Source organism: Miniopterus schreibersii (genome assembly GCF_964146895.1).
Source record: "Miniopterus schreibersii genome assembly, chromosome: 6".
NCBI classification, from domain to species: domain Eukaryota; kingdom Metazoa; phylum Chordata; class Mammalia; order Chiroptera; family Miniopteridae; genus Miniopterus; species Miniopterus schreibersii.
Window position 1 is genome coordinate 29,458,727 of NC_138107.1, and position 22,026 is coordinate 29,480,752.

The 22,026-nt window shown below is 35.2% G+C and overlaps 1 protein-coding gene across 3 annotated transcripts in view; it reads left to right on the forward strand.

Moving 5' to 3' along the window:
• Nucleotides 1–22,026, forward strand: part of ADGRB3 (adhesion G protein-coupled receptor B3) — a 629,874-nt gene that overhangs the window by 360,537 nt on the left and 247,311 nt on the right. For all 3 annotated transcript variants that reach the window (XM_081140889.1, XM_081140888.1, XM_081140890.1), the window contains one exon: nucleotides 3,160–3,203. In XM_081140889.1, coding sequence (XP_080997015.1) covers nucleotides 3,160–3,203 — 44 coding nt within the window. The remainder of the gene's footprint in view (nucleotides 1–3,159; nucleotides 3,204–22,026) is intronic.

The window sequence follows — 22,026 nt, forward strand, 5'->3', positions numbered from 1 at the left end:
TTTCCTGTAAATTCCTCATAACAGGTCTTGTCTAGAGTACCATTGAGAAAAGTACCTGAAAATTATAACAAATATTTTACAAGTGGTTTCCCAGAAGAACCATTTAGCTAGTTTTTTAATGTTTATAATTAATTCATCATTGGTGTGGTGTGTGTTTTATGTCCCATCTCACATTTTTATATTCCTTAAGTGAGTGCTCTATCGAGGTACTAAGATTTCTCTAATTTGTTTGTTCTACTTACCTTTCTAAACTCCAAATGTTTAAATAATTGATTCAGCTAGCAGGCCTGCGTATTGGTGACTGTACTAGAATGAATATTCACAGAGCAGTGACTGCCTGTTGTGTAGGTCCCAGGTGCATAGAGAAACACAAGATTGAGTTTTGCATCATGGAGACTATAATTTTCTCACATGGATGTTTTTAAAATTTTCACAGACAGAAAGAGAGAGAAGCATCTAAGAGGTGAGGATTGAGGAAGGTACAGGGTAAAACTGAGGTCTGGCAAAGGCATGGGACAAGAGTAGAAGTATTTCTCATCTTTATTCTTTCATCTGAAAGTGGAAATCACTTTCTTTAGAGGAGAGAAAAATAAAGGGATATCCAAACAATTAAATTTATATAATATTTCTTTTCTAAATTATTTTCTTTTATTGTAACATGTTATGAACTCTAATTTTGTAATGTTAATCCTATAATCAGAATCCGGGATTGGTTTATATAGAGATTCACATTAATCTAACTCAGACGTTACTGAAATAAGTGAACTAAATTTACAGTACTTGTTATCTCAGGTTCCTCACCTACACTTAGCTTCCATCTCCATGAAATGTATACATCCATACCCTTCATTGTGATATCCCAAGGATAATTTATTTTCTATAATGTGCTCTGAGCTCTTTTGAACAAGTTTCTAGATAACTATAGCATAACTTTGATACAACATTGTATCTATGCTGAGAATTTCTTAAGGAGCCATAACTGTATGATAATTTCAGGTAAAACCAGACGGGGTCTCATAGGACAGAGGAAGAGACCAGTTTGAAACACTGCCCCCCCCCCCCCATCCCTTGAACATCCATATCTGTGCCTCCTGTAAGATTCAGATAGGGACCCACTTCTTCCATGAAACTCTCTCTAACTAACACAAGCCATGATGCTCTCTGTGGCTTACACAGTAAATTATGATTAGTGACATCTAATATAAGCATGTCTTCTGTACTGTTACATCAGCATTCCATATGTGTGCTCCTCATCAACATCTATATGACTACAACCTTTTTCAGAGGAGTGTGTTTATGCTCTACGAAAATAGTTAAGGGATATGAGCATCTGGTACAAAGTAGGACACTTACCTTGGATGCATGGTCTTTGGAAGATCTTGGAAAATGGTAATGGTGCTAAAACATTGGAGTTAGTCAAGTGCTCCAATTAAAATGAATAATAAATAAAATGGGGATGGGTACCCCAAATTTTAGAATAGTGAGCTTAGTTTTTATTTCCAGTGGAATCCTAGAATTTACTCAGAAAATGGCTCTTAGAAGTAGCATTTTACAAAAATCCTGCCTAGATTTTTAAAATGTTGCTTTGCCACATATACCCCATTGACCATCTACAGGTGAACAAGACTGAGGGATGGGGCTGGCTCACAGCTGGCCAGCACTCAGGGAGCATATCCACCGATGGAAAGGAGCCAATAGCCTGTTTCAGGACTGTAACTTTTACTTGCCTTGGGCTACTCATCATTTTATCAATGACTTGGTTGGCTGAGGACATATATACCATGTTTGTTTCTTAATCCTATAGTGAAGGAAAGTTTGGAAGCAATAGTGAGTGTGTGTGATGCCCAAATCAGGATTTGAAAAGCTCTTAAGAGATGTTAAACATGGGTAATACCTGTCAGGCTCAGGAAAGGACTGCCAAAATATCTGACACAATCTTCTCTTGCATTATTCAGAACATGGCACCTAAATTGGAGAGGCAATAGTCCTGCTTTGTTCTGTACAGGTAGGACACAATTGGATGGTTTCTGTAAACACATGTTTAATGTGTGTGCTCCAGGAAATGAGTGACGTGGAACATGAGAGAACTTGAAACCAACGGAGTAAGTTTAATAGGCAGGAGAAGACTTATCAGGGGTATGATTGGATCTGTCAATATCTAAAGATATCGCATAAAGGAAGAATTAAGTTAGTTCCAAATGAATGTGGACAGGCAGACAGAAAGAAAAAAACTTTCCAACAATTAGTTCTTTTCAAAACAGAAAGTACTACCCTGGCCGGTGTGACTCAGTTGGCTAGATGTCATCCCATGTACCAGAAGGTTGCTGGTTCGATTCTCTGTCAAGGCACATGCCTGGGTTTCTGACTCAGTCCCCAGTAGGGGGACAGCCGAGTGATGTTCCACTCTCACGCCGATGTTTCTCTCTCTCTCCCTTCCTCTCTTTCTAAAAAATCTATAAAAATCTATTTTAAGAAAAAAGAAAGTACTTCCCTGGCTAACCCAGTGTAGAAAACTCATTTTGTCATCCTGGAGGTCATGGTGGCTATTAAATACATAATTATTAAACCAAATAAAAGTTTATCACTTTTATCTCATAGTTTCATTAGACATGATTCTATACAAATGTGATCTGTTGATTAAGAAGATGTTGCAAGTCAACAAACTCTCTGAAAATGGACAAATAGTGCAACCATCTCTTGCCTGTAGGAAACTGACCGACTAGAGACTGCAGAGGAAGTAGCTGTGGTGATAGTTGTATAATACTGAATGTTTCGCTGTGATTGACATATTGTAAATACTTTGGTTTTCTTAAGGGAAACAATTCAGCAATTAATATTTTAGAGAAAAAGAAATAGAAACCATCAAAATATGGACATTGTGGTATATGAGAGCATCACTTTCATTTTTTTTTAAAAAACCTAAATACTGTATAGGTTATGATATTTAGAATAAATGAGTTGTCTTCATGAATAGAAGTTCATAAAATGGGTCACCGAATCTATGAGAAAGGGCATGCAATGCAAAAAAATACACATGGAATCTTTAAAGTATTTTACTGTGAGATAAGAAATCTGCCGTTCTGTTTGCATTTCATACAACCCTATAATATTTGATGAATGTACTCTAGATACATTTATTCTTCCTCTGTTTATTTTTAGGGTACTTTGAATCCCTATTGTGTCTTATGGGATGACTCAAAAACGTAAGTGACAGATGTTTTCTTAAATTTCTTTGATCTAAATATTCAAAGCACACTGAGCTATTTCGGCTGCCTGCTCGTCAACAGGAATATGATAGCATAGTGGGAGGCGTGCTAACTCAGAGAGGAAACATTCTCGTTTCTGAATCTGCAGGGCAGCGTGATGAATGTGTTTGTGTGTGACAGTGCCATCAGGTTACGTCCCGAGATGGAATTGCATTACCTAATGTGTAAGGCGTGTTGTGATGCGAATTCCGTGAGGATTTTTTAAAAGCTCTAATCTTTTAAAATTATAGAAGCTCAAATGCTATTTTAACATTTCGCCCTGGTAATTCAGTTTAGCACTGCAGAATAAAAGAGCAATCTCTGTGGTCATTTAGGCAATACATTACTTGCATGACCTTGAATCTATTATCAGAGCAATGCAATATTTATACATCCCTTCCACATTGTTTTGTTATAAAAACATTGAGTGACATTTAATTTCTTTCTTCATATATTTTGTGAATTCATGAAGACAAAAGAAAATAATTGTGATAAATAAGGATGAGTAATTCTTCGGTGTATTCCTTTGTTTGTATAAGTAATTGCAATATAACTGCTCAAAATAATTTAATCTCATTGGTAATTCTATAAATTTTAATGTCTCAAAGGGAAGAAAAATCTGTGATTAAGTTTTCATTAGACTCCTATACTTTAAATACTTATGTAGCTTTATGTCAGTGTAGTAGCCGGGTTTTATTTTGTTTTGTGTGGAGGGTAGATAAATATCAACAAATCCCAAAAGTTAATACGACTGCGCAATATGCTGTCAGATAGGGCACCATGTTGTTGGCTTCTATGTATCCTAAGATTTTCTCCAGTGTTCTTTATCCTAAATCTGATCTACATCTGAGTTGTTATGATATTACTTGCCTCTCACCATTAGTTACTGGAGAGTCTACAAACAAACGTACTGGCAATGTAGTCATCCCTCGGATACTGATACAGTTTAAACTACAGTATTTCTGTGGGTGAGAAATCAACACTATTAAGCATAGTTTTTGCTATAGATTCTGATATTCTAGGAATCCTCTTCTATGAAACTTAGTGCCTCAAGGAGAATCCCAGTTGCCCTGGTGATAATATGAGCTGGACGTCCTCTTTGATGTCAGTATTTTTTCTTTTTGAAATTCCATAGAGAATCCCATGGTAGTCAACTTTCTGCAAGCTTTCTTCTTTACCATAAGACTGGGTAGTGTATTATAAGGCACTGCTGAGAATGCTGTTCAGTCAAGAGAAGAATAAAGTGCTACACAAATCGAATCGAATGTTTTCTACTCAAGAAAAATATGCCATCTTAAACTCCTGATTATAGCTACTTGCACATCTCCATGAATAACAACCAACTTTGATTTAGTTTTACTATTTTTTTAGTGGGTAGAGTGTGATTCCCAACAGGAAAAAGTGTTAGTTATTCCAAAAGACCTTTAGGACTATTAAAGATATACTGCGACAAGAAGCAGCATTCCCCGATTTGAACCTCTTTTGATTCCTTTCACAGATTGTCTAAGGTGTTAAGTTTAATTTATTAAACAATTGGTGTTTGAAGTCAGCGTTAATGTAAGAATCAATCACACACCAGTTTCTCTAACATCTGCTGATAACATGACTCCTATCCATTGCACAGGACATGTCTTAGCTTTACAAAATTTAACTTTTAAGTTTGTCCTTGAAGGAAACTCTTCAGTGAGAGGAGGTGTGTTCAGCTGCCTTTCAAAGCAGATTATCTCAAGAGATCAGTGTAGTCCAAGTTTCCTTGATGTATCTGAAAAGTGATCAAAAAGCTTTCCACTGAGACAGGACTTCTTTCCTATCACACTTTTTACCAGACTGTTTCATCATTAAATTGTTTTTCTGGGTGAGTTTTAAACAATTAAGGTTAAAACTACTTTATCTCCTTTCTTCACATCTGTTCTTTTACTTTGATCATGTTCATATACACAGTAGTTTCATCGATGCAATGATTTTTAACTTGTTAGTGATGTTGAGGTGGTTTTCAATTTATTTTATTCTATAAAATGTGCTTCTGTGAACCCCGTTGTGTATCCCTCCTTGAGGTTGTCTCTGACCACCCAGTCCAAACTATTGTCCTGTTGTTCTCTTTTTATCACCCTATTTTATATTCACAGTGTCCATTCCTACTTTCTTATTTATTTTTGTTTGCTTATTTTCTGTCTCCCTCATTAGAAAGCAAGCACCATGAGAGAGATGCTTTATCTTATCCACTGCTGCACTCCCAATGCCGAGTACACCTGCACATAGTACACATTCAACAAGTATTTATTGGTTAGTTTTGTACAAGAATGAGTGTTTAAATATTTCTACTTTTATTAATTTCATATACATAATAGTTTTATCAATGCAATGGTTTCAACATCTTTCTATTTAAGAATTATTTCTGTTTATGTTTTATTAGTGACATTTTGAGCAATTAAAAGACAACATTGGAAGTTTTAAGGGAGAATACATGGGCTTGTTACAGTGCTAAAGTCCCATTATAAGCAATTAATTTTATTTCTAATAAACCTACTACTGAAAATCCCAAATAAAGACATGTTATTTTGCTCTGATTAGACACAACAGTTTTAGAAAATTTAAAAACGTTTTTATCCTGCTTTCACTAACCAACTAATAGGATTTAGAAAATGCTTTATCATAGACGACTCATGAAATAAATTGAAAGTACTTTGTTCACTTCAGAAATAAGCTTATTTTAGTTAGGAGAAGTGTTTCTTTTTAAATGTTTTCTTTTAATGTGGCTTAAAAAGTTATCATTTGGGTGATTGATAATTTGCGCATTTTTTGGATTACTCTAAATTGGGATTTTGAGTATTGGATCATCTGTGGTGACTACATTCCCTGGAAGGCCCATGATTCTTTCTTCAAATTAACCCATGGCCTTTCTCCATGGGTTTTAGAAGCACCATCTGATGTCGTTCGATCTGTGAAGGATCATATTTGTTTTAAGAAAATGTTTCAGTTTATATTGCGTAAGCTTCTTTTATAAACCTTTTAACTATTGCTAAACCATTTTATCAATCCACTTATAACTTATTTGCCTACTTGTAGTTGAAAACAAAACTTTAGGGCTGGAATTTCCATTTCTATACATTTCAAATTGATTTATTGGTGTTGGAAGTAGCAACAGTTTCATCTTGACTGAGATTGACACTGGCTTGTTCTATGTGAAAGTTCAGTAATTAAATTAAAGTGATTCTTCTCCTTTGGTCCTATTATCTGTTTTCCTTCATACCCAGAATTTCTTCTATTTTATCATTCATATTGGAATTCACCATTTTATTTACCTCACAGCAGGATTCCTAGAAAATATAAAATTAGCACTCTAGCCTCATCCCATCCCTCCAAAAGGTTCCTCATCATTTTCTTTGCTCTTCAGATGACTGGCGTACCTGTGCCACTAGGGAGACGTGGAGTGTTACACCTTTGCAAACATATATGTTAAGAAAAATCTGTTAGCTCTTAGAAGCCCAAAGCAAAATGTTTCTAAGTTTGGATGACCACCTTTTCCCCATTAAATAATAACCAAAAGATAAAGCTCCTTTTTAAAGTTCTGTTCAAACTGTGCTAGACTGGAGGCAAACTAATAGGGATTTCACTTAATATTGTTACAATTATTATAAAGGAGCAGAAAGAGCAAGGAAGAAATCTTGCTGGAGACTTAATTTATGTAATAGTTAAGATATAAATTGGACCAAGAACAGATCTGTAAAACAGTAGTATGATGGTCTTATTGTTTTAGGGGACTGCAGACTTTTAGTTACCTAACACCTTTCCTTGAGCAGAAATGAAAAATAAAATCTATATTTCAAATATCCAGCATATTATGGGCACGATTCTAGTAGATAACTATTTATGCAGTTTCTTGATGATCCTGTTGATCAGAGACAGGATTTTAAAACTAAGTTGAAGAAGTGTTGTTATATTTATTGCACAGATTGGTCTGTTTAAAACATGTTAAAGTGTAACTGAATGCATCATGGTAGTCAATATTTAGGAAAGAAGTTACAGTATTATATGACAAACATGTGCCATTCCGTCCTCCCAATTAGTATTGTTATGTGCAACTTCTAATATGTCCTAGATGTTACCATGTTTAATATTACTGGATAGTCCCTAAGGTCATGTTTGCTTTTATGTAATCAGAGTGGTAAGTAAGAACTATTTCTGACTGCCATGTGATATAATTCTGCCTCAGTGGATATATTCAGAGTCTATATAAGTCCAGCTGCAGAAGCAGTTAAAATTAGCATTTGCATCTAAAATACCAGGATTCCATGGAACTTCCCATTATCTATTTAAACCAAATGATCAATTCTTTAATAATATAAAACTTTGTTATGTTTTTCCCCTTGATTATGGTCTCATTAACAGAAATGAGAATATTAGACCTTTACATGATCAAAACACTAGTTCTTGTAAATTAAAATTTACCCAATCTCCAAAGAATTGAACATTGTATCATGGTTAATAATAATCATGTCCAAATTCATAACACTCAGATTTGCCATTGATAAAATTTTTGCTTCTGTTGGCAAAACCATCATGACCCTTTGAAAGTACTGCAAAAAGCAGAGCAAAACCTTAATTTTCTGCAAAAATAGCAAATAATTAAAGATGCATTGATAGGAAACTAAAGGGAGCTTTGTTTACTTTTGTTTTTCTGCCTTAGACTGTATATTACTTTTTGAAGTTTTCTAATATACACAAATGTGCATTTTCTTATGAAGCCAATGTAATTTAAAATGACTTGTTTTTGCTTTTTTCATGGAAATTTTCTTTTTTCTCTTTTAAAATGTTTTAAATTTTCTTGAGATTGTTTTAAATTATATCATAGATTTTGTAATATTGAATCTAACTTTCTGAAGGTATAGTCTTGCCATTGTTGGTATGTAAACAATCCCTTTCTGATAAAGTTTATACAGGTGCCACTAATGTTATTACAAACCCATTGTGTCCATTAGCATGAGCTGTCAAGTTCAAGAAACATGGCGTTATGACTTGTAGGTGCACTCTAGGGCTTATAGCGGGAGTAAAATGGTACCACATGTGTTTTATTGGAGCGCTCATCTTGATCTTCCGAAGTAAGGGTGGCAAACTATAGCCTACAACTTGTGGGACAAATCCAGACTTACCCATGTTTTTGTAAATAAAGTTTTATTAGAACACAGTTAAGCCCATTTATTTGCATATTATTTATGGCTGCTTTTGTACTGCAACTGTAACATTGAGTCATTGCAACAGAAGCCATATGGCCCACAAATGCTAAAATATTTACTATCTGGTCTTTTACAGAAAACAAAATAGGCAACTTCTGCCTAAAACAGCATTTTCCAGCATTTTTCATGTCTTCACTCACATAGAAAATAATTATAGAGCACAATGATTAGTGAACAGGCAAAAATCCCAGCCTTATGGAGCTTAGATGGGGCAGGTGTGAAGGGAGGGTGATAAGAACATAAATATATTATAAATATTGTGTTAAACAGTAAAATTTTCATGGGGAGGCTGATAAAGATAGGAAAATAAAGAATGCCATTTAATTCAATTGATTTATTTCTGTTTCTTTGATTGACTTATTCCAAGATGCCACCATTTATTGTACAATTAATATTTACTTACTAGGTGCCCAAAATGTGCTAGGTATCACTTTAGGATCTATTTCTGAATTTTCAGGTTTGACCAAGTGCTTCCCTAAGCCACCTAACTAGCTGTTTCATTTGTTGGTAGAGCTCTCTGTTTGTTCCAAATAGTTTTCCTAAAGTGTTTGGCCCTCCATGTTTGTCTATATTCTTTCTGCCGTTTAAAAGTCTATCCCTATGGCCCCAGAGTAGTTGTTATACCAACTATCCAGTTAAGTTGTGTAATGCCTGAGAAGTAGTAGCCATTAACTATGAAAGTTAAATATTTTTGAAGTTGAAACATCTAAATATTCTGGATTAAAGATACCCATATTTCGTAAAAGGAAATGTCTTTTACATAGAGAATCCATGCCTGCTTATTAAAAAAATTAATTATAAAACTAAAAGGGCAGGGTCTATTCTTTAGCATTTATTTTTTACATGCTATGAAAATTCAAACATGAAAATTCCATAACCTTATTCATAGATATTCCTAAATCAAAATATTACCAGTGATACCTAGATTTAGAATTTCCTATAGATAATTATTAACCATATGAATAGTAATCTAGAAAGCCACAATTTTAAAGAATAATAATATTCTACAATATTTCTCTTCATAGTTCAATGGGAACACTATAGGAAGTAGGCTGTACTATAAAAAGTAAACCTGTTTGCCTATTTAAGTATGTGAAATTGAAAATTAGTTTCAACTTTTTAATCAGTAATATAGAAAAAATTATGATAATAAAAATAACTACAACATATCTAATCACTTTAAACTTCAGATTCCTTAATAGTCAAAATGGGCAAAACTGTGCTCTACCAGTGTTTGTCCCAGTGGTTCATACATGGCAGGTGCTCAGTAAAGGTTTGGGAGGTGGATAAGTTTATCCACTAGTTGATTGGTTCATTGGTTAATTAGTGGGAGATTCTAGCAGGGAAGGATAGCTATTTATGTTACCTTAACTAAACAATGGGCCCCATATATCTGGAAAAGTAATTTTTATATCTGTCAGATATCTTGAGAAGGATTATTAAAGGGGAAAGTAAAAAAAAACAAAAACCCATAACCAGGATAAAGTAAAGCCAAGAGATGCCAGCCACTCTTATTGGTGTTCATATATGCTCTGCGTCTTACCCTGTCTACCCTCCTTCTTTCTCTCACCTTCACAAAGTCTTTGAATTGCGTTTTCAAAGTATTTACTTAAACTAAATGTTTTAAAAATCAATAACAGTAAAACTGGGATTTCATCCAACATTTCTCACCAATTTATACTATTCTTAGAGGCCTTGGGGTGATCCCAAGAGACCCTTCTGACAGGGTTTTTTTTAATTACTTTAAAATATTAATGGATATAGTATGAATAGGAGCAACCTAGAGCTGGCTGGTGACAGGCCCCAGTGAACCTCTCTTAATTTGCTAATGTCTGTGATTCTATTTCTGAAAAGACTCAGGTTTAAATTGCTGAGTATTCATTTTAGATAATTTTAGAACTGTAGTTTTGAGTTGTTTTAATGACTCAGGCTAAAAGATTTTTTCCTACTCATATATCCTATAAACAACAGACTGGACATTTATCTTAATATTTAATTGGCTATTTCCTTTTCTTATGTTAAGCCTTAGAACTGCCCTCTTGTATCATAGTTAATAACTATTTTACAGTTTTGATGTTAAAGACTCTCAATAAATAAAGGTAGCTACTGTCATCTCTCCTTAGACACCATTAACCAGGCACGTCACTATATATTTGTAAATATATCTTAAAATTCTTAATATTCTTTCCCAAATTATTTAAGTTACAGATGTGAATGAACACTAATAAATTTAAAATTAATACAAAGGAAATTATTTTAAAGTTTGGTAATAAATAGTTTATAGATTTAACTTTGGGGGCCACTGAGGAAAAGCAATGGGATGTGAATGTATGTAGTTGTAAGGATTTGATTTTAAAAATTGAACTTTTTTAAAAATCATTTTATTTGTTTGATTTAATGGACAAAAGTAATTATACCTTGAGGGGTGTAAATCAAGTAGCAACTACAACCACAATAGCTTACAAATCACATGTGGTGTCAAACTGAGTTCTTATTGCAGACAACATTTTATAAAATATGTACAACTATGGTCTATAAAAAGAAAAGTACAGGCACACCTCAGAGATATTGTCAGTTTTGTTCTAGACCACTGCAATAAAGTGAATATTGCAATAAAGCTAGTCACGCAAATTTTTTGGTTTCCCAGTGCATATAGAAGTGATGTTTATACTATACTATAGTCTACTACATGTACAATGCCATTATGTCTAAGAAAACAGTGTACATAGCTTAATTTAAAGGTGTTTTGTTCCTAAGATAGGTTAACAATCTTCTGAGCCTTTAGCAAGTCATAATCTTTTTGCCAGTAAGGATCTTGCCTCCACGCAGATGGCTGTTGACTGATCAGGGTGGAGATTGATGAAGGTTGGAGTGGCTGTGGCAATTTCTTAAAATAAGACAAAGGTGAAGTTTGCTTCACTAATTGAATTTTCCTTTTACAAACAATTTCTCAGTCTTCTCAAACCCTGCTGCTACTTTATCAACTAAGTTTGTGTTGTATTCTAAGTCCTTTGTTGTCATTTCAACAAACTTCACAGCATCTTCACTAGGAGCAGATTCCATCTCAAGTAACCATTTTCTCTGCTCATCCATGAAAAGCAGCTCCTTGTCCCTTAGAATATTATCATGAGGTTGCAGCAATTCAATCACATCTTTAGGCTCCTCTTTTAATTCTAGTTCTTGTGCCATTTTCACCACATTCGTGGTTGCTTCCTCCACTGAAGCCTTGAACCCCTCAAAGTTATCCATGAAGGTTGAAATCAACTTCTTCCAAACTTCTGTTAATGTTGATATTTTGACCTCTTTCCATGAGTTGCGAATGTTCTAAATGGCATCTAGAATGATGAATCCTTTCCAGGTTTTCAATTTACTTTGCCCAGATCCATCAGAGAAATCACTATCTATGGCAGCAATAGCTTATGAAATATATTTCTTAAATAATAAGACTTGAAAATTGAAATTACTTCTTGATCCATGGGCTGCAGGATGGATGTTGTGTTTGCAAGCATGAAAATAACATTAATCTCATTGTACATCTCCATCAGAGCTCTTGGGTGACCAGGTGCATTTTCAGTGAATGGTAATATTTTGAAAGGAGTCTGTTTTTCTGAGCAGTAGGTCTCAACAGTAAGCTTAAAATATTCAGTAAATCATGTTGTAATCAGATGTGCTGTCATCCAGGCTTTGTTGTTCCATTTATAGAGCACAGGCAGAGTAGCATTAGCATCATTATAAAGAGCCCTAAATTTTTCGAAATGGTAAATGGACATTGGCTTTCATTTAAAGCCATCAGCTACATTAGCCCCTAACAAGACAGTGAGCCTGTTCTTTGAAGGCCAGCACTCACTTCTCCTCTTCAGCTATGAAAGTTCTAGATGGCATCTTCTTTCAATGTAAGGCTATTTTAGATGAGCAGCTATCCTTTAAATAATCACAGTAATTAAAAGATATTTATGCCTCAGCTCAATGTAGGTCTTTTGTTTTCAGCCTGATTTGAGTTCAGATCGTAAGTTGCTGAAATGTAAAATCCACTTCAGAAACTAAGGACAAAAAAATATACCTTCTACAGTTTCAGGCACTCAAAACTTAATAGATTGTGTTGAATGCCATTGGCTTTCTCAAGGGGCCTCCCCTCACTCCTGAATATCTTTGAATGCACTGACTATAAAACTCTATTTCTATTTTGCCAGCACCTAGCACAGTTCCTGGAACAGAGTAGGTATTTCATAAATATTAGGTAAATTGAAATGCAATAATGTGGTCAATTTAGTAATAATATATATAGGTTAATCCCTTGTCTATATAGATACATGTATTACACCAAAAACTGGCAAGTTTGATAGATATAGATGAAAAAAAAATACTATTTCAGGGTTCATAGGTTATCTAGTTCAATATATATTGTATAGCAATCTTTGTGTTCCTGAAAATTCAAATGTTCTTCTTTTTCTTTCAAGAGAAATAAGTTGTGTGTTTTTTGCCACGAAAAATACAAAGTGATCCAGTGTTTATGAGAGGAATTAATAATTCAGGTTCTTATTTTCACACTGCCTTTCAACAACACCTACGCTACCCAGAATAATAATGTGCTAAGCTGCAGAGGCTGCAAAGATTTCAATAAAAGAAGGAAATTATTTTCATAATTACTGATAAGTTCTTAATTTGTTCTGCTAAATGGTGAATCAACCACAGTTGGTGAAAGAAGAGATTCTTATGTGTTGATATTATAAATTTAGGAAAGGAGGCTTGCAGTTGTCTTGAAATGCTAACAAGTGATAATTTCATTTTGAGGAGTCAAAGGGTTAATTAGTGCAAATTATTTGATGCTCTAAAGTTCAAGTATCACATTGCTTTCTCATATTTAAGATGCTCAATAAAGTGATTTACAGAGTTTTATTATTGAGAGTAAACAATAGTATTTTTAATGAATACTGTTGTCAGATGTCAGCAGGACAGAAATCAGTTTAACTTGTAATTAAATTGTCAAAAATATTAACATGAGCTTTTTAGTGAGACCTACCTTAAACATAAGCATGCTCATTCAGTTTTTATTTATTTATTTATTTAGTTAGTTAGTTAGTTATTTTAATTCTCAGCCAAGGATATTTTTTCCATTGCCTTTCAGAGAGAATGGAAGGGAGAGAGAGAGAGGGAGAGAAACATCAGTGTGAGAGATGCACATCTGTTGGTTGCCCCCTGCATGCGCCCTGACCAGGGCTGGGGTTCGAACCTGCAACCCGGGTATGTGTCTTTGACTAGGAATGGAACCAGGACCCTTCAGTCTGAGGGCAGATGCTCTAACCACTGAGCCAAACCAGCTAGGGCCTCATTCACTTTTTAAAGAAAGTACTATTTCATATTTTTTCTGGTGTATGTCAATTGGTACTCAATAACTTTTTATTAAGAGGAATATCTGTTGAACGAACAAATTAATTAATTAATTGACATTTACATCATTTTTTTAAGCCATTCTCTTCCTTGCAGTATGCCTGGGAATATTAGGGACTCTTCTGAGCCTCTATTTTTAGGGTTAAGTAAATTAGCGATTTAACACCTCATCTATCCAGCATCATTGGGGTATGAAGTGCTCCTGATAAGGGAATTTATAGTTAAGTAATGAACCATTTTACAGTCCTACTCATTTACTCTAAATGTTTCTAGTACGTACTTCACCTTCTCATGATTGTGCCATGGGCGTGGTTCAAGCTGAGATAGTGTTGCTGTCCTAGAGCATTCTCTGTCTCCACCAAGTTGCGGTGTCTCTCAGCCTTGCCATTTATAGGATGTTTAAAAGCATCCTAGGCCTCTACCCACTAGACACCAGTAGCACTCCACTCCTCCTTAGTTGCGACAACCAAAGATGTCTCCAGATATTGCCAAATATCTGAGGATGGGGAGGGACAAAACCATTTCTGTTTGAGAATCATTGATATATATATATAGGTGTAGCTGTTAAAAATGCAGATTTTTGCCCCAAGTCAGTTCTACTGAATGAATCACAAGTTCTGGGGGTTATGTAAGTTCTGTGTGCTTTTTTAGCAGATTAAAATTCCCAAATAAGTCTAATAAACACTAGATTTTAGAATCGTTATTCAAGTAGCCCTTGCTGCTTTCATTTTCTGAACTGTTACAGGTGCAAGATTGAACAGCCAAACAGAGAGTGTATAAACTTAATTTTACATTTATTTCTAAATCCTTGTTGGTCCTTTGCTCCAAGTAAGTTCATGGACAACGAAATTATAAACTTTCTCAGTACCTCTGAACTCTGAGCCTGTTTGGAAGCCTGAACTCAGTGAAATTTGACTGTAATGTGATGTAATGTACTTACTTCGATGGTGAGTGATGTCACTGTACAGACCATCCTTAAGCTGGAAATGCCCAGCGGCCTTGTCTTCCAGTATGTGGGACAAATTTTCCAAAACTAATCAAATAAATAGTGAGCATGGTAGATGTAGCATAACATCCACCCACTCATTCATTCATTCACTCACTCACTCAATTTTTCAGTTATTAATTTAATACATTTATGCATTCATTTATTCAAGAACTAATCATTGGGTACCTATGATATGTCGGGAACTTGTTGGCTACAAGGGACTCAAATAGTGAACTTGTCATCCATAGTGGAAACATTGAAGATGTAGCCACGAAGTCAAATAAAGCCTATTCAACCACTTGAATATTGAGACCATGCTCTTCATTAGCAAGAGGCTATAACTGAGCTAAGTAGGTATAGAAGGTTAATTAGCAGCCTATCTATTCAGCATAGGAAATAATACCCTAATTGTCTGGAAAAGGTGATTTCGTACCTAATGTTTGCCCGAATCACAACTAATACCATAGGGGAAATGAGCTTAACAGTGTTATAGACATATTTCCTGTATTCTTACTATCGGGGAGAGGACATTTTTCCTGAAATTTAATTAAATTAACTAATTGTTTAATTTTAAGCATAAAAGGATGTTTAAAAATAGCCTTCTGAATCTTCTATTAATTTTAAGTAAAAAATCATTAAGTTAAAAGTTTAGATGCCTGGCCGGGCGTGGCTCAGCGGTTGAGCACTGACCTAGGATCCAGGAGATTGTGGTTCGATTCCCGGTCAGAGGCATGCAAGAGGCAGCTGATCAATGACTCTCCCATCATTGATGTGTCTGTGTCTTTCTCTCCCTCTTCCTTCCACTCTCTGAAATCAATGAAGATATATTTAAAAAAAAAAAAAAAAAGTTCAGATTATTTTTGGACAAGATTAGAAAAATGTTTAAAGAATAACTTTTAATTATGAGCTTGGAAAATAATCATTAAAGGAACCTTTGTTTAAGTTCCTGTCTGAAGTCTGTTTCCCTTTGCAAGCAAAGATCTTCAAGTCCCATTCACATTAAAAATAAACAAATTCCTTTTAACCTATTTGATTTTTATAGCCTTCCTCACAAATTTCAGTCATCTGTCTGATTCTCTCCACCCTCTTCAAGATCAATGAATTGTTTTAATGAGCATCAGAAAGATCCAGCACGTTTTATCAGTTCCGATGTTTATTCTGGAGACAGATGGAAACAGTAGAGCCGACAGCATATCTTATACATTTATCAAATGGTTTATTTGAAGTAACATTTCTAATGAACTTTTCACGAGTTTACTTCTTTCACCAACTAGATTTGTAAATTCTTTAGGGATAGAGCCTCAATTTTATTTTCCTCTGCATCCACCTCTAGTCCCCTTCCCCCCAAAACTGCTATCTGTATTTGCACACAGTGAGTGATCAAAAGAGACTTTGGAGATTTGATTTGTTGATGATGCTTGTGACCAACATGTATGAAATATGTTTGGTGTGCAAGTCACTGAGGACACAAATTAGTAAACACAGGCCCTTCCCTCAAGAAGTTTTCATTAGTGGTGAAAAGAGAAAAGTGAACATAATGGGTACAGTTTATAAGCAAAAGAGTACATATAGAGCGGAACCCGTCAGATTAGGGGATGCAGGGAAGATCTCTCAGAAGAGAGGGTGCCTAAATGGATTCCTGAAGGTGTTAGCCTGTTAAATAGACAAGAGCACATGGGGGGTGGGAGGACAGAGGAAGAAAGTTTTCAAAATGGAATAGCAGCATGTGTAAAGGTATGGAGGGTGTGTTAGGGTGCCTAGCTTGTTGAGAATGCTTGGAGCCTAAGTTTAGGGGGTGGTCAGCCCCAGGAATTAAAGGCAGGGTGAAAGAGGGAAGAGTTGTGTTTGCCTTGCTGCAGAGTTTGAACTTTTTCTTAAAGGTTATGGAAAACCATGACAATGTCTTAAACCAGAGAACTGTATAAGGAAATGTATTTTTTTAAAAATCAGACAGTGATAAAGAAAAAAACTAAACCAGAGGGGTCAAGGCTATAGGCAGGAGACTTCTTCAGAGGCTCCTGTAGGAATCCACGCCATACGGGAAGAAGTTTGGACGGTGAAAGTGGAATGCAGAGATGTGGACAGATCAGTTATCTATGACTTAGTAATACCGAAACTTGGCAACTAGCTTAAAAATGGGGCAGAAGAAAGCAGGGTCAAGATGACTGTCAGGTAGGCCCAAGCAAAGGGTCAGTGTAATACCTGATCTATGTGGACTCCTCTTTTGGAAGGAAATGTAATTAATGTCTTTTAATTAGACATCAACATTGATGACTCCCTCATGCGCTGACCTAATAATTGCTGAAATGATTAAAGATGAAGAAAATTCTTTCAAAGCTGTTCACTCGCTGGTTCTACTGTGTTTGCTAGCAAAGGTACTGGTAGTGATGTTTATTAGGCAAAACTACTTTCTTATTGAGGACAAATAGTAGACTAATCCAAAAATACTAATTAATAATTTGTGTTTGGCACCCAGAATAAGAAAGATTGACTTATTCAAGTGATATTGAAAGCTATATATCAACCTATGTTTAAAATTGTTATTATCAGATGTTTGTTTTCTTTGTTCCATTGAATATATTTTTTCTCATGTATTACTGAAATGTTCTTATGTTCGTCTGTACAGAACATAAGATTAATCTTTTTTTTAATTGAATGGCTTATATAAAATAAATAATACCTAAATCTTTAGTGTAAGGTGGCCTAAGGGCCATACTTGGATACTTTTCCGTTTGCAGAGAAACCACCAAATGTCTGGATTGACCCCATCTGAGGCAGAAAACTTATTTAGAGCAATTCAAGATGCAAGTGTCAGCACACTTTCAAGAGGGCTTAAAAGAGTGCAAATCACAGGCTAACCCTGGCTTAAGCTACATGAAGAGAACTGAAGGCATGGACCTATTAGATGGCATTGGTGTGGCCTTTATGTTTTAGGACTTTGTTAAGTACAGAAATGCTTCATAACTGACGCCCTCTTGGGTGTATATTCCTTTGTTCTAATTAGCCCAAGTCAGAATTAATAAATCTATGAATGGACTTAATGATCTTTGCAGGCTACTTTTCACATATGGCACTTACTATGTCTACAGGCCATTCTAACATTCAAAAAGATGCTGGGTGAAATGGCACAAATAAGTAGAAGAGCAATAGAGGTACTGAATTGCTTTTGAAATTTTTAATTGCTTTAAAACAGCAATATAGTCAGAATGAGCAAATTTGATCATGGGAGGCTTTCAGCAAAGAGTTCTGAGCTAGATTTGTGAAAGTAGAGTGCTCTGCACAGGCACAGATGGAGAGGACCCAGGAGGCACAGATGACCACAGTTTATACATTGAGGACGGGATAGTAAATTTGTTCAAAGCTACAACCAACATAGTCAGTACAAGTAATGATAATTATGCTGGGAAGGAAGAGAAGACTAGTGAATGAGTAATTTTAAAGTCCAGGCTAAGGCACTCTTGTCTGTACTGTTATTGTGCATATTGGTGTTCTTTTTATATGTCCTACATAACACATTAGTTTGTACAATTTCTTCGTTAACATTGCATAGGCACAGAGCAGATATAAATAATGAATAATAATCTAATATAAAGGATAGGGTACCTAGAATAGCTTTTTTAAAGACAATTAAAAATCAGAACTTGTGTTCATTGTTCTGTCTCAGACTTTTCTGTGACTCACATTGCATTTTTAGTGCAGTTTTCCATTTCTTTCTTGAACTTTTTAAAAATATATTTTATTGATTTCAGAGAGAGGAAGAGAGATAGAAACGTCAATGACCAGAGAGTCATTGATCGGCTGCCTCCAGCACACCCCCAACTGGGGATCAAGCCCAGAAACCCAGGCAAGCGCCCTGACCAGAAATCGAGCTGCAATCTCTTCCTGGTTCATGGGTCAACGTTCGACCACTAAGGCTCTTTCTTGGACTTTTTAAATATTCCAGTTCACATGTTTCTAATATGGAAAATTGTGGGTGTCATTTTAGGTCATAAATGAATTTTATAGATTTCCTAATTTTTCACTACAAACTATTATAGTCAAAACTTTTCATTTTAATTTACCATTTTTATGTGACGTTGCCTAGCATCAGGATGTAAAGCCAACCCAAGTCCCGAAGTTATATGAGCTGCTTTAACTGAAAACAACTCTATTCTGTTCAAGAAAAAGATTTCTTTCCCCTCCTTGCTCATCACTATCAAATGCATCATCTATTGTTTGTATTCTTTTGCACATCCAGATTTGCCCTGAGAATAAAACAAGCATTAGCTATTATATTAACTATTTTTTGCCTCTAAAACTCATAAATAAAAAGAAAACCTCTCTGAGTATTAGCTTCCCTCCTACCTTCTGTGAAAAAATACCTAAGCTCTTAGCTTCTTAACTTAAAATCTGATATTCTCTTTAGCCCAAGTCATATAATTTTGCTTAGAATTTGTGCCTAACTTTTTTCTTTATAAAAGCTTAGCTCTGTTCATCACTACTCATTTAACCCTACCCTCATAGCTGCTACCCAAATTTAAAAGTCGTTGGGACACCTTGTCCAAATACATTAAGTCTCAGCTTCACCATAGAAGACAGCAATACCTTTCTGACCTCTTTAAGTGCCTCATTTAATCTCAGGGAACACTTCAGGCACCGAGAGGTTTTGTTCTCTTGTGTTCTGACCATGCTACACACTGCATTTCAAGTGAAATGTGAAGTGAATTGCAGGGTCTCTCAGGAATCCAGATGGAATTTGCATTGAGTCTTTGAAAGAAAGTTAAATCACATTCTCCCTGTGAGTTAGCTATTTGAGTTCTTGCCCAATGTAAATACTAGAAGCTGACCCTAATGTCCTCTAACAGAGTAAAAGGGAACACAAAGAAAGCAATTTCCCTTGCAGACTCATGTATTTCAGAGGGAAGGGGTGGGGAGGGGCATGGCGGGAAGAGATTAACCCATGAACTTACACACATACATGCATAGCCCATGGACAGACAAGAGTGCCGGGAGGGCCTGAAGAGGGGGCGGGAATGGGGCGTAGGGGGTCGATGGGTGGGGAAAAGGGGACATCTATAATTCTTTCAACAATAAAGATAAATTTAAAAAGGAAAAAATATGTAACTAGTAATGAGAGTTAAACACTATATCCTGTTTCATTTCATCTTGGGAATGTTAAATAATTTTTAAAGATAGGTCACATCACTTACCACATCAGGAGGTTAGAAATCTATGCTTCAGATTAAGCTATACACAATGAGCAGCTTAATAATAATACAAATGTACCTATGGATTTAAACATTTTAAATGAATGACACTATTACTAAATGAAGAGCTTTAAGCCAAATGATTTCACTCACAGTATTGTTTAAAAATAATTGCTAGATCATGAATGAATTAATCTTTTGTTGAAAGCACATACATGTTTAGTGATCGCCGTAATTGTTGCATAAAAATCATTTTCTTCACAGCCAAATGCAGTATACCTAACTAATCATGTCTGTGTGTTTGAGACCATTTGTCTCTACAGATTCCACTTTTCTCTGCAGTAGCACAAATAACCCTAAGTTCCAAAGCCACCTCTAATGCTAACATTACCACATGCTTTTCTTAAGGCTACATACTGGAGCTATTGCATTACAGAATGATTACACACACACAGAAGACTGCTGCAGATGTTGGAAAAAACCTGGATATACCAAGCACTTTGGAAGTGTTTCCTAGAATTCTTTTAGCACATAAATATATTCACCATAACTAGAAAATTATAACCTTCCCTCAAAAGACCCTAGGAAACAGATAAAAATATTTAATCTAAGTAATTATGAGTTATTTTAAATGAGACAGTAGTAGTAATCCAAGTGAACAGAAAAAGTAAAAATACAATTATGTCGGCATTAAAACCAGATATTCCGTGGCCTCACTTAACACAGTTGGATTTAGGTCATTTAAGTAAAATAGCTTATATTTTCTTGAATTACCCTGTGAATGATGTCTGACTTGAATAAACTGCCTCAACTTTATCAGCTATTTTCCAGTCCTTTATTTTACTCTGTGCACTTCACACACATACACACACTTTTTTAAAAAATTATATATATATATATGTCTTTATTGACTTCAGAGAGAGGAAGGGAAAGTGAGAAAGAGAGATAGAAACATCAATGATGAGAGAGTCATTGATCAGCTGCCTTCTGCCCACCCCCTACTGGGGATCAAGCTCATAACCTGGGCATGTGCCCTGACCAGGAATTGAACCTTGATTTCCTGGATCCTAGGTTGATGCTCAACTGCTGAGCCACGCCAGCTGGGAACATGCATTTTTATTAAAGTAGGAATGCAGCTTACCTGAACTTCATTGCTTTGAGTACCAGAATCATGACTGAAACAAACTACCCAGTTCAAGTGTTATTGACTTGGGATTCTATGAAGATAGCAAAGGAATTGTTTAATAATGAATAAAGCCACACTGTGTGATGTAGACCCTATTTACCATGTATGTATTTGAAATGTTATGGGCTCCCAGCAAATAGCTATCAACTTTTCTTTTACTTAAAAATAAATTCAAATAAAATGGTATATTATCACTGTAAGGACATCAAGGAAAGGACACTTTTCAAATGATATGATTACTTTTAAAAATTCAGTTGAGAAAATATATAATATAAAATACCTTTACTTATGACCAAAAATTACTATATTGTCATTATTTTTCTCATTTTATCTCATTTCAGTGAAAACTTCATCAGTGCCAATGCCCTGTTTGAGAACTAGTATTAGAGGATCTAAAGTTAATTTTTTATAGCTACATCCATAAAATTATGGTGTGTACAATTCTGATACAACATCAAGTTCCTTCCAGTGATTCACAATTGGGGGTGACTTTGTTCCTCAGGGAACATTCAGCAATGTCTGGAAACATTTTTGGTTGTCACAACAGGGGTGGGGATGCCACTGGCATCTAGTAGGTAGAAGATAGGAATGCTAATAAACGATCTACAATTTACAAGATGGTCCCCACAACAAAGAATTATCCAGTCCAAAATGTCAATAGTGAGGAGTCTGTGAATCCTTTTTAAGTTTAACCTAAGGAACTGGTGAGCCCAAATCGTGAAATTGCCTAAGAGAGTAACAGCTCTTGTTCTAATTGAGCCTAAATTTCTCCGCTTTCAGATTCTACTGAACCCTACAT